At 53.5% G+C, this 12,999-nt stretch overlaps 2 protein-coding genes across 2 annotated transcripts; one reads left to right on the top strand and one right to left on the bottom strand.

Moving 5' to 3' along the window:
* The first annotated feature begins 557 nt into the window (after positions 1 to 557).
* LOC101151730 (metaxin-1) lies at positions 558 to 5,557 on the top strand. The gene is made up of 8 exons (XM_019023756.4): positions 558 to 1,085; positions 2,085 to 2,154; positions 2,287 to 2,366; positions 3,866 to 3,958; positions 4,124 to 4,306; positions 4,433 to 4,509; positions 4,971 to 5,125; positions 5,218 to 5,557. The coding sequence occupies exons 1-8, from the start codon at positions 558 to 560 to the stop codon at positions 5,430 to 5,432; spliced, it is 1,401 nt and encodes a 466-aa protein (XP_018879301.4). The 3' UTR covers positions 5,433 to 5,557.
* A 1-nt stretch (position 5,558) lies between these two features.
* On the bottom strand, positions 5,559 to 12,741 carry LOC101127437 (lysosomal acid glucosylceramidase). Its single transcript, XM_063694461.1, is given in 13 exon segments — positions 5,559 to 6,207; positions 6,302 to 6,418; positions 6,788 to 6,860; positions 6,863 to 6,896; positions 7,296 to 7,381; positions 7,384 to 7,519; positions 8,114 to 8,351; positions 8,587 to 8,759; positions 8,970 to 9,103; positions 9,693 to 9,716; positions 9,719 to 9,778; positions 10,122 to 10,209; positions 10,578 to 12,741. Coding segments are annotated over 13 exon segments (1,296 nt in total). The 5' UTR covers positions 10,605 to 12,741; the 3' UTR covers positions 5,559 to 6,101.
* Positions 12,742 to 12,999: the final 258 nt, after the last annotated feature.

Raw genomic sequence — 12,999 nt, 5'->3', positions numbered from 1 at the left:
CAGTGCTAGACAGTGGGCATTATTCCACAGCTGGCAGGAAAGGATGCCAAGGGAGTGGCCGCAACTAGCTTGCTATAGTGCCCAGGGATGCCCACATGGCATGAAGTTTGCTGTTCTGGCGGAGCAAGTGCTCTTTATTAGGGTGGGAGGTCCCCTGACAAGTGCCTGTTTCTCCATTTTCCCTCATTCCTAGGAAAGCTTGGGAGTCTGGAAGCGTCTGACGGGAACTGAAGGGAGAATCTAAAGCAGTGGTCAGTGAGGTCAGATTGAAGAAACCAAAAAAGAGGAAAGGGACACCAGGGACAGGCGCAGAAGACCAGGGGTACAGGCGAGGAGCCAAGGACCAGACTGTGGAACACTGTGGGTACTAGCGGACGGGCCGTGACCCGGATGAAGCAGAGGGGCGCCTGAGTTCCCGTCACCTAAGCGACAGCCTGCGAGCCTCTCTTCCCCTCCCCCACCCAAGCCCCAGCCCGGCCTCCGCCACCGCCCCTGTTTTGTTTCCATGGCGACAGGCGGCGCAGGGCCCGCTCCAAACATAACGCGCTGTGGAAAACATGCTGCTCGGGGGACCCCCCCGCAGTCCTCGCTCGGGGACGAGCCCCAAGGGGCCCCGGAGCAGTACAGGCCACGTGCAGTTTGGCAAGAGCCCCCAGACCTGGCCCAGGCGCACAAGGCTCCGCTCTCCAGAGCCTGCCGCACCTTCAGGGGTTCGGGGCTCCACTTGGCCGAAGCGCCGTGACTCTCCGAGGCGCGCCGGGCCGACAGCGCTGTCCCGCTACGTGGGCCACCTCTGGATGGGCCGGCGGCCGCCCTCCCCCGAGGCCCGCGGCCCAGTCCCCCGCAGTTCAGCTGCCAGTCGGGCCAGAAGAAGCCTCGCCTCCCCGGGGACCTCCCCAGGCCCCCTGACCGCAACGATCGGAGGGGCGGTGGCGGGGGGCGGGCCCAGGCAGGGGAGGGCAGAAGCACACAAGGAAGTGTTTCCGGGACAGAGGGTGGGCAAGATGGCGGCGCCCATGGAGCTGTTCTGCTGGTCAGGGGGCTGGGGGCTGCCGTCAGTGGACCTGGACTGCCTGGCCGTGCTGGTGAGGGGTGGCGCCGGCGCCCTCTGCTGTGCCCTGATGACTGGGGAGGGGGCCGAACTAGCCAAGCATCCAAACTTTGCCAGGGCTACTCAGCACGGGCGCAGTGGGGGAAACTGAGGCAGTCAAAGAGCGTACGTGGCCGATATGGCCTCAGTGCCCTATGCTGTAGTTTTCTAGGCTTAATGCAGCAATGAAAAGAAGCCTGGTTGGGAGTTCAGGTGATGGGTTCTAGTCCTTGCTCATCCATTCACTGGCTGTGTGACCTTGCGGAGATCCTTTCTCTTTGGGCATTTTTTTCCTCCATTCTGAGGTTTACTAGGCTGGACTGTCTCAGGGACCTACTCTAGCTTGGAATTCCTGCCTTCTCCTCAGCCCCCTTCTCCTCTTCCTCCTCACTTAACAGCATTTACTGAGGCTATTGTTTGTTAGACCAAACGACTCACAGCCAGGCTTTGTATAAAGAGCTTAGCAATCAGACTTCCTTTGCTTCATTTATTCATTGACTCCTTGCTTCAAAGAGGATCTATTAGATTTCTTCCAAATATTAAACATTGCTAGGCAAAGATGAATAAAATTTGTTTCCTCCCTTCGAGTTTACAGAAAGGCAGATAGGTAAGCAAATAAATATAATAAAATATTCACATATAAGTTAAAGTAGGAACAGACCACAGATACTGCCAAAGAGAAGGGCATTATCAGTGCTTCCAAGAAGAGGGATACTGGTTAGGAAAAGCTTCTGAGGATAGATGTTCACCAGGTAGATGGCAAGAGAGGAGATAGAGGAAAGGATTTTCCTGGCTGTCCTGTAATCACAGACATGTCCGGAATCTCTCTGAGCCCTGTGTAGTGAAATGGTAGTGACTCCCTCTTTTTTTTCGAGACTAAGATACTAAGTATAGGGAATGGCACATAAAGTATTCAATAAATGTTATTTCTCTTCTTGATACCACTGTGGGGGACATGGCCCTGCCTCTCTGACTTCTGCTTCCTTCCCTGCAGACCTATGCCAGATTTACTGGTGCTCCACTGAAGGTGCACAAGATCAGCAACCCCTGGCAGAGCCCTTCAGGTACCCAGTATCCCTTGGGGGTAAGGAAGGGTGTGTACAAGGGGAGAAGCAAGAAATAGGCAGGAATGTGTTGCAACTATGTATGACTAGGCAGCTAAGGGTCTGGTTGGTATACTTCTCTCTCAATATCAGGAACTCTGCCTGCCCTTCGGACCAGTCATGGAGAGGTCATCTCAGTTCCACACAAGATCATCACCCACCTTCGAAAAGAGGTAGGTGACTTGGATAGAGGGGGCTGCCAGTGAGAGAAGTTCAGTCAATTCTATACAATACACATTTATTGAGCACCAGATATATGCCATGCTAGATGCAGGTGACCCAGAGCATCAAGGAGCAACAGTCTCGTGGCAGAGACACACACAATGTCACTGTGATGTATTAAAGCAGTGGGCAAGAGATGAAACTTAGGGCACTGTGAGGCAGGGAGGGGGAGGAGCACAGGCTGAAGGAGAGTGGAGGACAGCAGTTGGCCTCTGATGGTGGGACTGGAGAGAGATTTCTAAGGGCCACTTCCTGTTTTCAGGGACTAGGTTGGGCTAGATATGGGGCTCAGGATGGACAAGGCTTACAGCCAAGTTGGAGAAGATGAAAGAGCATTACTAGAGGAGTGGGGAGGCCTAGGCTATGCTCTTTACTCTGCCATTGACTATGTGATCTTGGGCAGGCCATGTAACCTCTCAGGGCTGTGCACTCCCTTATTTGTAAAACTAGAGGGCTGGGCCAGCATGTTTTCCAAGGGTTCTTCTAGCATTGACGGTCAGGTTCCAAGAGGGAACACAGTGTCAGAAGTGGGACACTCTTCCTCATTTCTAATTTCCCAAAGGTTAAGGACCTGGGGAATTAATTGAGAGGCCTGGAAAGAGAGGATCCAGATAAAAGCCAAAGTTCCTGGCAAGGCCAGGGCCACTGCCCTGATTCCTTAGGTGTGAACAGAGCTTTTTGTCTCCGAAGTATTCTAAATTATTTCCTAACACAGGGGCATTCAGAGAAAGAGATTCTTACCCCCATTCCACAGGGGAGAAACTGAGGCTTAGGGAGATTTAAGGATCATGCTGAAGAGGTTATCTGGGGACAAAGCTTACTCAGGATGTGGAGGGGGATGCTGAGGAACAGGGACTGGAGCCTGGGAAGGTAGGGCAGGCTGAGACCTGGGGGTATGGGTGGAATGTGTATGTGGTAATGGTGTCTGGGCGATGGAATGAAGTGAAAGAAATAGCCAAGAGCTGGGCACTGAGGGAACAAGCTGGGGGGCCCTGGGCGTGGGTTCCCTGGATCCAGGGAGTGTGAGGATGGCTTTCCCTGGTTCCTGAGGCATGGACCGAGTCCTAGCCTGCATCTGAGCTCCGTTGTGCTAGCTTTGTGGTGTCTGGGTCGGGGAAGTTACTGTTAGAAAGTTGCCGTCAGCAGGCGTTGTTCCAGCTTTCCATGGAAATTCTGGGAGCTGCTCCTAGTTTGCGGCGGAGCCTTCCTTCCTTCCCTGCATTGGGCGCTGGACCTTGACGGCCAGGAGGCTCCAAGGCCCAGGCTTTTTGCCAACAGCAACAGGCTACTGGCTGGGCCCAGGCAAGGGGGCCTTGGCAGGAAAAGTTCCTTGCTGTACCTCCACTGCACTCAGAGGCCAGTGAGGGGGGTACCAGACAGGACTCCTTCCTCCCTGGTGAAGTGCCCTTGCAGCTCCCCAGTGTCCACGCCATGGATATTTCCTCCACAGAAATACAATGCTGATTATGATCTGTCAGCTCGGCAAGGGGCAGATACCCTGGCCTTCATGTCTCTCCTGGAGGAGAAGTTGCTCCCGGTGCTGGTGAGTGTGCCCAGACCTCCCAGCATCCATGGCCAGCCGGGGAGGGTTCGGGAACACACAGACCCACACACAGGCTCAGGACAGCATGGGGGTCAGAAGCCCACCTTGAATCAGACAGGTGCACTGGCTCAGACCTGCCTGTTTCTTCCTGCCTACCCAATCCAGGTACATACTTTTTGGATAGACACCAAGAACTACGTGGAAGTGACCCGGAAGTGGTATGCAGAGGCTATGCCCTTTCCTCTCAACTTCTTCCTGCCTGGCCGCATGCAGCGGCAGTACATGGAATGGTTACAGCTGCTGACTGGGGAGCACAGGCCTGAGGACGAGGAAGAGCTGGAGAAGGAGGTAGCTCTGAGACCGGGGGCTATTGCATGAGATGAGCCCCAAGGATGCTGGCCAGGAATGGGAGTGCTTAGGTGGGGAGGTGGCACTGTTCCCGCAGCTGCAAGCCTACCTGTGTCACCCCTACAGCTGTACCGAGAGGCTCGGGAGTGTCTGACCCTGCTCTCTCAGCGCCTGGGCTCTCAAAAGTTCTTCTTTGGAGATGCGTGAGTCTGACTCCAAGAGGGTAATGGGTGGCTTGGAAGAAGATACAGGTTCATATGGAGCAGCTGAAGCTGGGGCTGGGGCTGGCTTAGGCTCTGGATAGCAGGTTCCTGGGATAGAAACTGGCCCTAGTGACAGTGTTACTGTGTGTGGGGCCATAGCCTTCTCAGAGGTACAAAAGGGTAGGGTGGGAGGGCAGCCAGGCACAGGAGGGGCCTGAAGAGCTGTGGGGCACTAAGTGTGCCCTTTATGCAGCCCTGGGATAGAGCCCTATTCAGGGCCAGGCTGGCGCCACCTGGGGATCTCTCCCCATACCACGTCTAGAACTGTGTGTCCTGTCCTTCCCTGGTGGCCGCCTGCTGCCCAGAGCCCACCTCCCAGGGCTGACTCTTCCTCCAGCTCCATCTTTACCCCTTCTACCCCAGTGGTTCTCCTCCATCCCTCCCTTCTCTCTCTGCTCCAGCCCTGCCTCCTTGGACGCCTTCGTCTTTAGCTACTTGGCCCTGCTGCTGCAAGCAAAGCTGCCCAGTGGGAAGCTGCAGGTCCACCTGCGTGGGCTGCACAACCTCTGTGCCTATTGTACCCACATTCTCAGTCTCTACTTCCCCTGGGATGGAGGTAAGGGGCAGATGGGAGGGGCAGCCCTGGGGAGAGTGGGCAGGGATCCAAGAACTAGTTCTCCTAACACACCTTCCTTCCTTGACCCTCAGCTGAGGTACCACCGCAACGCCACACACCAGCAGGCCCAGAGACTGAGGAGGAGCCATACCGGCGCCGGAACCAGATCCTATCTGTGCTGGCAGGACTGGCAGCCATGGTGGGCTATGCCTTGCTCAGCGGCATTGTCTCCATCCAGCGGGCAACGCCGGCTCGGGCCCCAGGCACCCGGACCCTGGGCATGGCTGAGGAGGATGAAGAGGAATGATTTGTCCTCACGCTCCCAAGACTGGTTTTTCTACTCTCATGCATTCCAGAGGCCCCCGTGCCTCCTCGTTGTTGGTACAGCCGGACACGGGGTGCTGCCCCCCAGAATAAAGCCACTCACACTGACTGGGCTCAAACATTTTCTCCTTTAAGAGCTGCCATTTTTCCTGGCTGGTGCCATAGGAATCATCTGGGTGCCTGGGCACACCCGCTGCTGCTTTAAGGCTTCCGCCCTGATGCTGACACTGCTGCTCCACGGGCCCAGTTCTGCATCTCCAGGAAAGACAAACAGTCTCCAGTTTTGGGCCCAGCTTTCCCAGTCTCTTCTTTTCCTTACCCTCAGCCCTGATCTTGTGTTTGTACAGACAGTGAGCTCACCCTAGGCCTGGACCCAGGCCCAGTTTCCAAAGCAAGCAGCACACAGCGCATGTTCACATAAGCATGGGGGCTGGGGGGACACTGGGGCTTACTGATCTTTTTCTAGGGGCCTCCAGCCCCTGGCACCACCTAGAGGGGAAAGTGAGTCACCCAAACCATTGCCCCTGGGCTTACGTCGCTGTAAGCTCACGCTGGCCCTGCTGTGCCCTCTTTAGCCACAGACAGCGTGTGAGCTGACTCTGTCCCTTTAATGCCCAGGCTGAGCCCGGTGCCTCCTTGAGTATCTGCTCCATCACTGGCGACGCCACAGGTAGGTGTGAATGGAGTAGCCAGGTGAGATTGTCTCCAGGAAGCCCACAGCAGGATCCTTGATGGTAAGAGGCACATCCTTAGAGGAGCTAGGGAGCAGGGAGGAGAAGCTGAGAGTGTGATCCTGCGAAGGCCCCCAGCGCTGTCTTCAGCCCACTTCCCAGACCTCACCATTGCCCTCACCGGTTTAGCACGACCACAACAGTAGAGCCATCGGGATGCATCAGTGCCACTGCGTCCAGGTCGTTCTTCTGACTGGCAACCAGCCCCACTCTCTCCGAGCCCTCAGGAATGAACTTGCTGAATGTGGGAACAGATGGTCAGAGTCCCTCGGGGTACCTCCCATGAAACCCTCATCTAAGAAGTCACCCACCCACGGACCCACCCCATAACTCCTGCAGAGGCTCTGCCCTGGCTCTCTAGGCCTGGAGCCATGCTGCTGGGCACTGACCCTGCTTTTCTGCATCGCAGTCCAGCCTCAGGCATTGGGGTTTTCTGTTGCTACCTAGTCACTTCCTGCCTCCATGGTGCAAAAGGGGATGGGTGTGCCTCTTCCGAGGTTCCACCCTGAACACCTTCCTGCTCCCTCGTGGTGTAGAGTGATGTAAGCCATCCGATGTAGGAGATGATAGGCCTGGTATGGAACGGGGGTGCCCGCCCTCCACTCACCTGAAGTGGCCAAGGTGGTAGAACATGGGCTGTTTGTAAAACATGTGCTTGGTGATGTCTACAATGATGGGTTCCAGTCGGTCCAGCCGACCACATGGTACAGGAGGTTCTAGGGTAAGGACAAAGGCAAGGAGACAAAGGCTCAACACTGGGGGTCCCCAGAGAGTGTAGGTAAGGGTCACATGTGAGAGAGGCGGCTGTGGGTAGCTCAGCCCTGTGAGGGGCACATTCCTTAGTAGCTAAGGAGTTGGGGGTGTGAAGATCCAGGCATCTCAAGGGGAGCTGAGAAGTCTGAGGCAACTGCAAGTGCTTCAGTAGTTGCAAAAGGGGCAATGAGGTTTGCAGACCTGTGAAGGAAAGGCAAGACAGGGAATCATCGTTCCCCAGAGTTGCCCAAAGGGCAGGCTAGCTGGGGAAAGCTGGACAGGAAGGGCTTCTTTCAGTCTTTGGTGAGACTACTAATGGGTCTGAGGTCTGCTTTGCAGGAAGGGAGACTGGGGTGGCTTACTGTGATGATGCTGTGGCTGTACTGCATCCCTCGATCCCAGGAGCCTAGCCGCACACTCTGCTCCCAGAACTTGGAGCCCACACAGCCTCTGAGGCAAAGAGCACGGTGTTGGGGAACAGGTGGTGTGTCTCCCTTAGGGTGGCTTTGGCTGGAGCCAGAAAGTCCACGTACCAATGTACAGCAATACCATGAACATACTTAGCTGCTTCTGGGTCTGTCAGTACCTGCAAAGGAAGAACAAGTGACCCTGGACCCTGCCCACAGGCTTCTGGAACTTCTAGTTCCTCTTGTAGGAATCCTGAATTAGGTGGTGGGAAGAATGCAACTACAGAGGTTTTGGGAGGGATTTTTTGTTTTTGTTTTTGAGACAGGGTCTCACTCTGTCACACAGGCTGGAGTACAGTGGCACAATCATAGCTCACTGCAGCCTGGAATTCTAGGCTCAACTAAACCTCCCGCCTTAGCCTCCAGAATACTTGGGACTATAGGCGTGCCACCACCACACCCGGCTAACTTTTCTATTTTTTTTTGTAGAGTTGGGGTTTCACCATGTTTCCCAGGCTCATCTTGAACTCCTTAGGTTCAAGTGATCCACCCACCTTGGGTTCCGAAAGTGCTGGAATAATAGGCATGAGCTACCACCCCCAGCCTAGAGAGGTTTCAAGTCCCAACTGTGGGATCCATGGCACCCTGGAGGTCCCGGGGAATGGTGCTCTAGGATCCACAGTTGGGTAGAAAAATCCCTCTAAGTTTGGGAGCCAATCATTTGGATGCTGGATTTGAAGGTCACTGGAGCACCATGGAGGTCCAGGCCTTACCACCTTTGCCCAGTGGGGCAGCAGCAAGCGTTGGTCATCCAGCATGAGTAGGCGGACATTGTGATGAGTACTGTTGGCGAGGGTAGGACCTAGGTCACGGGCAATGAAGTCTCGCTGATGTTCAGGGGTGAAGCCCAGGCACTGGAAGGGGTATCCACTCAACAGCCCAGCAGAAGGCTCATTTTCAGCTGTCACTGCCCAGAACTGTAACTTGTGCTCAACATAGGCATCCAGGAACCTGGCAAGAGAAAGGTCATGAATGATCCGGCCAAGAAAGTGGGCCAGACCGAGAGAACAGGAAGCCTGATGGAGTGGGCAAGACTGACAGATCCAAGTCTGAAAGGCCCAGAAGGTAGAAAGGTGAGCTGAGGACAGGCAGATCTGGAAGTGGAACCAGGTTGAGGGTTGGGACACAGATCAGCATGGCCAAAGGGGAGGCCAGTCCTGATCCCACATCCTTGCTGATCCCTTCCTTCACAATGTATCTGGCCCAGGTCTGGTGGTAGATGTCTCTGGGCTGTCCCTTGAGTGACCCCTTCCCATTCCCCACTCCCCTGGTCTTGAGCCGAGTGGGTGATGACCAGGGGCTGGCAAGGAGTGAAACGGGACGCTGGGCCAACTGCAGGGCTCGGTGAATCAGGGGTATCTAGAGACAAAGGTAGTGAAGAGAGAAGCACCCAGAGTTGGAACACATACTAGCCCAACTGGTGCATCCGGTTCAGCCATTAGCCCCCACCCTCCCACCCCCGGGACAAAACAGCAGGGGACAAAATGTCTCTACAAGCAGACCTACCCTACAGTTTCTCAACCCCCAGACATCAGGGCCATCAGGGCCTGAAAAAGCTAGAATGCCTACCTCGAGCTTGGTATCTTCCTCTGGGAGGCTGAAGTTGTGCAACTGGAAATCATCAGGGGTGTCTACATAGGTGTAGGTGCAGATGGAGAAGTCACAGCTGGCCATGGGTACCCAGATGATGTTATATCCGATTCCTACGGAAAAGGATGATCAAGATATGGTAGTCCGAGTCAATAGGAGAGTATGGGACTCTGCTTATCACTTGCCAGTCCTAATAGTGTCTGAGTCAGGGCCAAAGGGAACTTGGGCTCCTGGGTTGGAACCTGTGGAGGCTGGCACCTGTGTGAAGCACAGGCCTTTCTGAGCCTGAGTCTGTAGCAGTTAGCAGATGATAGGCAGCGAAATCTTATTTCACTGGCATTAAGACAGGAACCAAATGTCAGGGATGGGCAGAAGTCAGGGTCCAAAGAATTGGCAAAGAAAATTGTCAGTGGCTCTATGTCATCTTGTCCCCTTCCTCCTCATCTTGCAGAGAAGTACCATTTAAGTAGCAAATTCTGGGCAGGGGGTGACAGGGCAAGGATGTTGAGGGCACCTGCATCTGTCACGGCCCTTCCAAATCCCTTCACTTTCTGGAACTTCTGGCTGCAGGATCAGTAGCAGGCCTGAGGACATCCACAGGGTTATCAGTGCCCAGGGGAGAAACTCCATGGTGATCACTGACACCGTTTACCTCTAGGAGGACCCAGCCTGGCCCGGGGGGGTGAAGGGTGTAATGTTTACCTGTGCCGGTGCAATTAGCCTGTATGGTCCTGTACTCAGCTCCATCCGATGACCACTGCTTCTGCTCTTATAGCGGCTGAAGGCACCTAGGGCAGGAAAGGTCGGGGGGTCAAGAGTCACAGTATGTGGCATTGCAGACACAGGCCACCGAGCTGTAGCTGAAGCTTTTAGGGATGCAGGGGCACCACCTGGGAGGGAGGGAGCACAAGCAGAGGTGAGGTCTGACAAGGATGTGGAGAACGGACACAGCTGTTTGGAGAGACTGAAGACGGTTTCAAAAATCCTCACCCCAAAGTTGGTCTCAGTCACTCAAAAGGATTTATTGAGCACCTACTAAAAGTCTATCACCAGCTTACTGGAAGGCTACCAAAGGACTATGAGGCAGAAGGGAGCCTCTGTGCTACCTCCCCACTGCCTTGACTCACTCACCTGATGCCCACGACACTGCCTGAAGTAGAAGCAATCCTGTGAGGCTGCCAGCCATGATGCTTACCCTACCCGAAGGCTTGGGACATTCCTGAGGACAGAATGAGGAATGACTGAAAAGCAAGCCCTTCTCCACCCCTCAACTACTCTCCTGGGCAGGGCTTAGCTGCCTTTGGGTGCCCATGGCCCGGTCTCCCACATTCATTAGGACAAGGCCCACAGACCCCTGGGTGCAGCTCTCCCTGCAACCCTTCTGATGACAACTCTCTGCCCACCCCAAATCAGGATGCTCCCCACCACTCTTCCCACCCATTTCAACTTCGACCCCTCCCTCCATCTGTGCCTTGCTCAAAGAGCCATGATGGCCCTGGATTCAAAGAGAATCTGTCATTCATTAAATTCCAGTGCCAGGATTCCAGAAGCACTGTGACAATGCTGATTGGGAGCTCTCTCTCTTACCTCTCTGGAAGGACTTGAAAACTCCATCACCTCAGGGTCACTAGATGAGGAGAAGAGCACAGGGGTTCCAGAGTCTCTGAAGGATAGAGGATCCACTAAACAAAAACAAGGATGCAGGTACCTGCCATAGCTATAGGCACTAGGTTAGTCCTGCAAGTAATTCTGGCTTCCCAATGTGGATGGGTCATGTGATGACTAGGAGACTCACATGACACAGGAAGTGAGGCAATTGCTAAAGGGCAATTGGCTTCCTCCGAGTTGTTACAAATTATACACCCTATAAAATTCTGGAGGGTATATGTGAATGACAACTTTAGGAAGAGCCTAGAATATGAAAGACAGACTTGGATGGAGAATCGGGTAAAGATTCCTAAATCCCAGAGGATGGGAACCACAGCAGGCACACTGCTTTTTTGATAAAAATTTCAAAATGATACAAATAAAGCTAATACCAAAAAAAAAACAAAGAACAAAAACAAAAAAACCTTCATTGCACAACATGCTGAGGCTACCGTGATGTTTAAGACACAGTCTTTGCCCTATAGAGGTGCATGAGGCATGGAAGTCAGACACAGATATTTACAGGTAAAAACAGAAACAGTAACAGGTGTGCATGGAGAGCTCTCTGAGATGAGGAGGGACCATTCGTGGGTGGGGAATTATCCAGGATGGCTTCAACACAGGAAAAAGTGAGGGGGGTTATTAGCCAGTGAAGTGTAGGGCGCAAGGAGGGTGGGACACTGGCAGTGGGGTGGCAGGCCTGGAGGGAGGGGAGTGGTCAGCGTGACTCCCCTGCAGCACCCCTCATTTACTCATTAAGGGCCTCGGAGAGTCACATGACATAGGCAGTGAGGCAATTGCAGCCATATCTCTAAAGGGCAACTGGCTTCCAGATGCAGATTGTAATAACTGTTCTTCCTTCCTCACAGGACAGCGAGGTTTGTAAAGTAGTTCAGAAACCAGAAAGTGTTGTAAAAGGCCATATGCTCAGTGGACATGTGAAGGAAGTTGTCCATGCCATTTGCCTCATGAACCACATCAAATGAGATTTGGTGGGAGTGGCACACACAGTCATGACCAGACTAACCCCAGCTCTCAGCCTATTTCCTCGCCTAGAAAATGGAGGCAATGCCACAGCCTCAAAGGAGTCAGTGAGGTAAACGCAGTGCCTGGCAACTTGGGAGGCGCCTGGGAACTATTTGTCTGTTGTTTGTATCTTTTTTTGTACAGTTTTAGTGAGACGGCAAGGTTGGAATCCTTGCTACACCATTTACTGGCTGTTTGACCTTCAGTAAATCAATCACTCTAAGCCTCTATTTCATCTATAAAAGGGGAGTGATAACTCCTACCTCATAGAACTGTTGTGAGGTTTGAGTGTGATAATGTGTCTCTAGTACACTGCTTGACACTAAACATTGCAACATGTCAGGCCTCTGTTCCTGGAGTTCCTTGAAGGAATGTCTCACACATTCTAAATATCCTTGTAGACAGCCCGGCACAGGGGTAGTTGTCAAGTTGTAGAATTGAACTAGTTGCTTCACTATGTCAGTAGCCACCCCTTCCAAACTTCCTGCTTTTCTTTTTTTTTTTTTTTTTTTTGAGATGATGTCTCACTCTGTCACCCAGTCTGGAGTCCAGTGGCCGATCTCAGCTCACCGCAACCTCTGCCTCCCAGGTTCAAGCAATTCTCCTGCCTCAGCCTCCCAAGTAGTTGGGACTACAGGCACGCACCACCACGCCCAGCTACTTTTTGTATTTTAGTAGAGATAGGGTTTCACCATGTTAGCCAGGCTGGTCTCAATCTCCTGACCTCAGGTGATTCACACGCTTTGGCCTCCCAAAGGGCTGGGATTACAGGCGTGAGCCACACCACCCAGCCTGACTTCCTGCTCTTCAAGGAAACGTTGCACAGGATTTGTTCTGGGTAGGGCAGGTAATTATCTAGTACCTTACTTCCCTCAAATTCATTCATCTCACAGATATTTCCTGAGCACATTCCACATTTGCCTCTCCTGCTTTAGCGAGTTTAGAAGTTCAACCATCTCCTTTCTCTTACCCTCTGTGTACAGGGAGTGAGCTGCTTCTTTTTTGGCCAGGTACTGAGCAAAATTTTTTTTTTTTTTGAGACGGAGTCTTGCTCTGTCGCCCAGGCTGGAGTGCAGTGGCACGATCTCGGCTCACTGCAAGCTCCGCCTCCCGGATTCACACCATTCTCCTGCCTCAGCCTCCTGAGTAGCTGGGACTACAGGCGCCTGCCACCACGCCCAGCTAATTTTTTGTATTTTTAGTAGAGACAGGGTTTCACTGTGTTAGCCAGGACGGTCTCCATCTCCTGACCTCGTGATCTGCTGGCCTCAGCTTCCCAAAGTGCTGGGATTACAGGCGTGAGCCACCACGCCCAGCCTAGTGTCTGTATTTTTTG

The sequence above is a fragment of the Gorilla gorilla genome, chromosome 1 (genome assembly GCF_029281585.2).
Source record: "Gorilla gorilla gorilla isolate KB3781 chromosome 1, NHGRI_mGorGor1-v2.1_pri, whole genome shotgun sequence".
Classification (NCBI taxonomy): Eukaryota; Metazoa; Chordata; class Mammalia; order Primates; family Hominidae; genus Gorilla; species Gorilla gorilla.
This window is presented reverse-complemented; position numbering and strand designations above follow the sequence as displayed.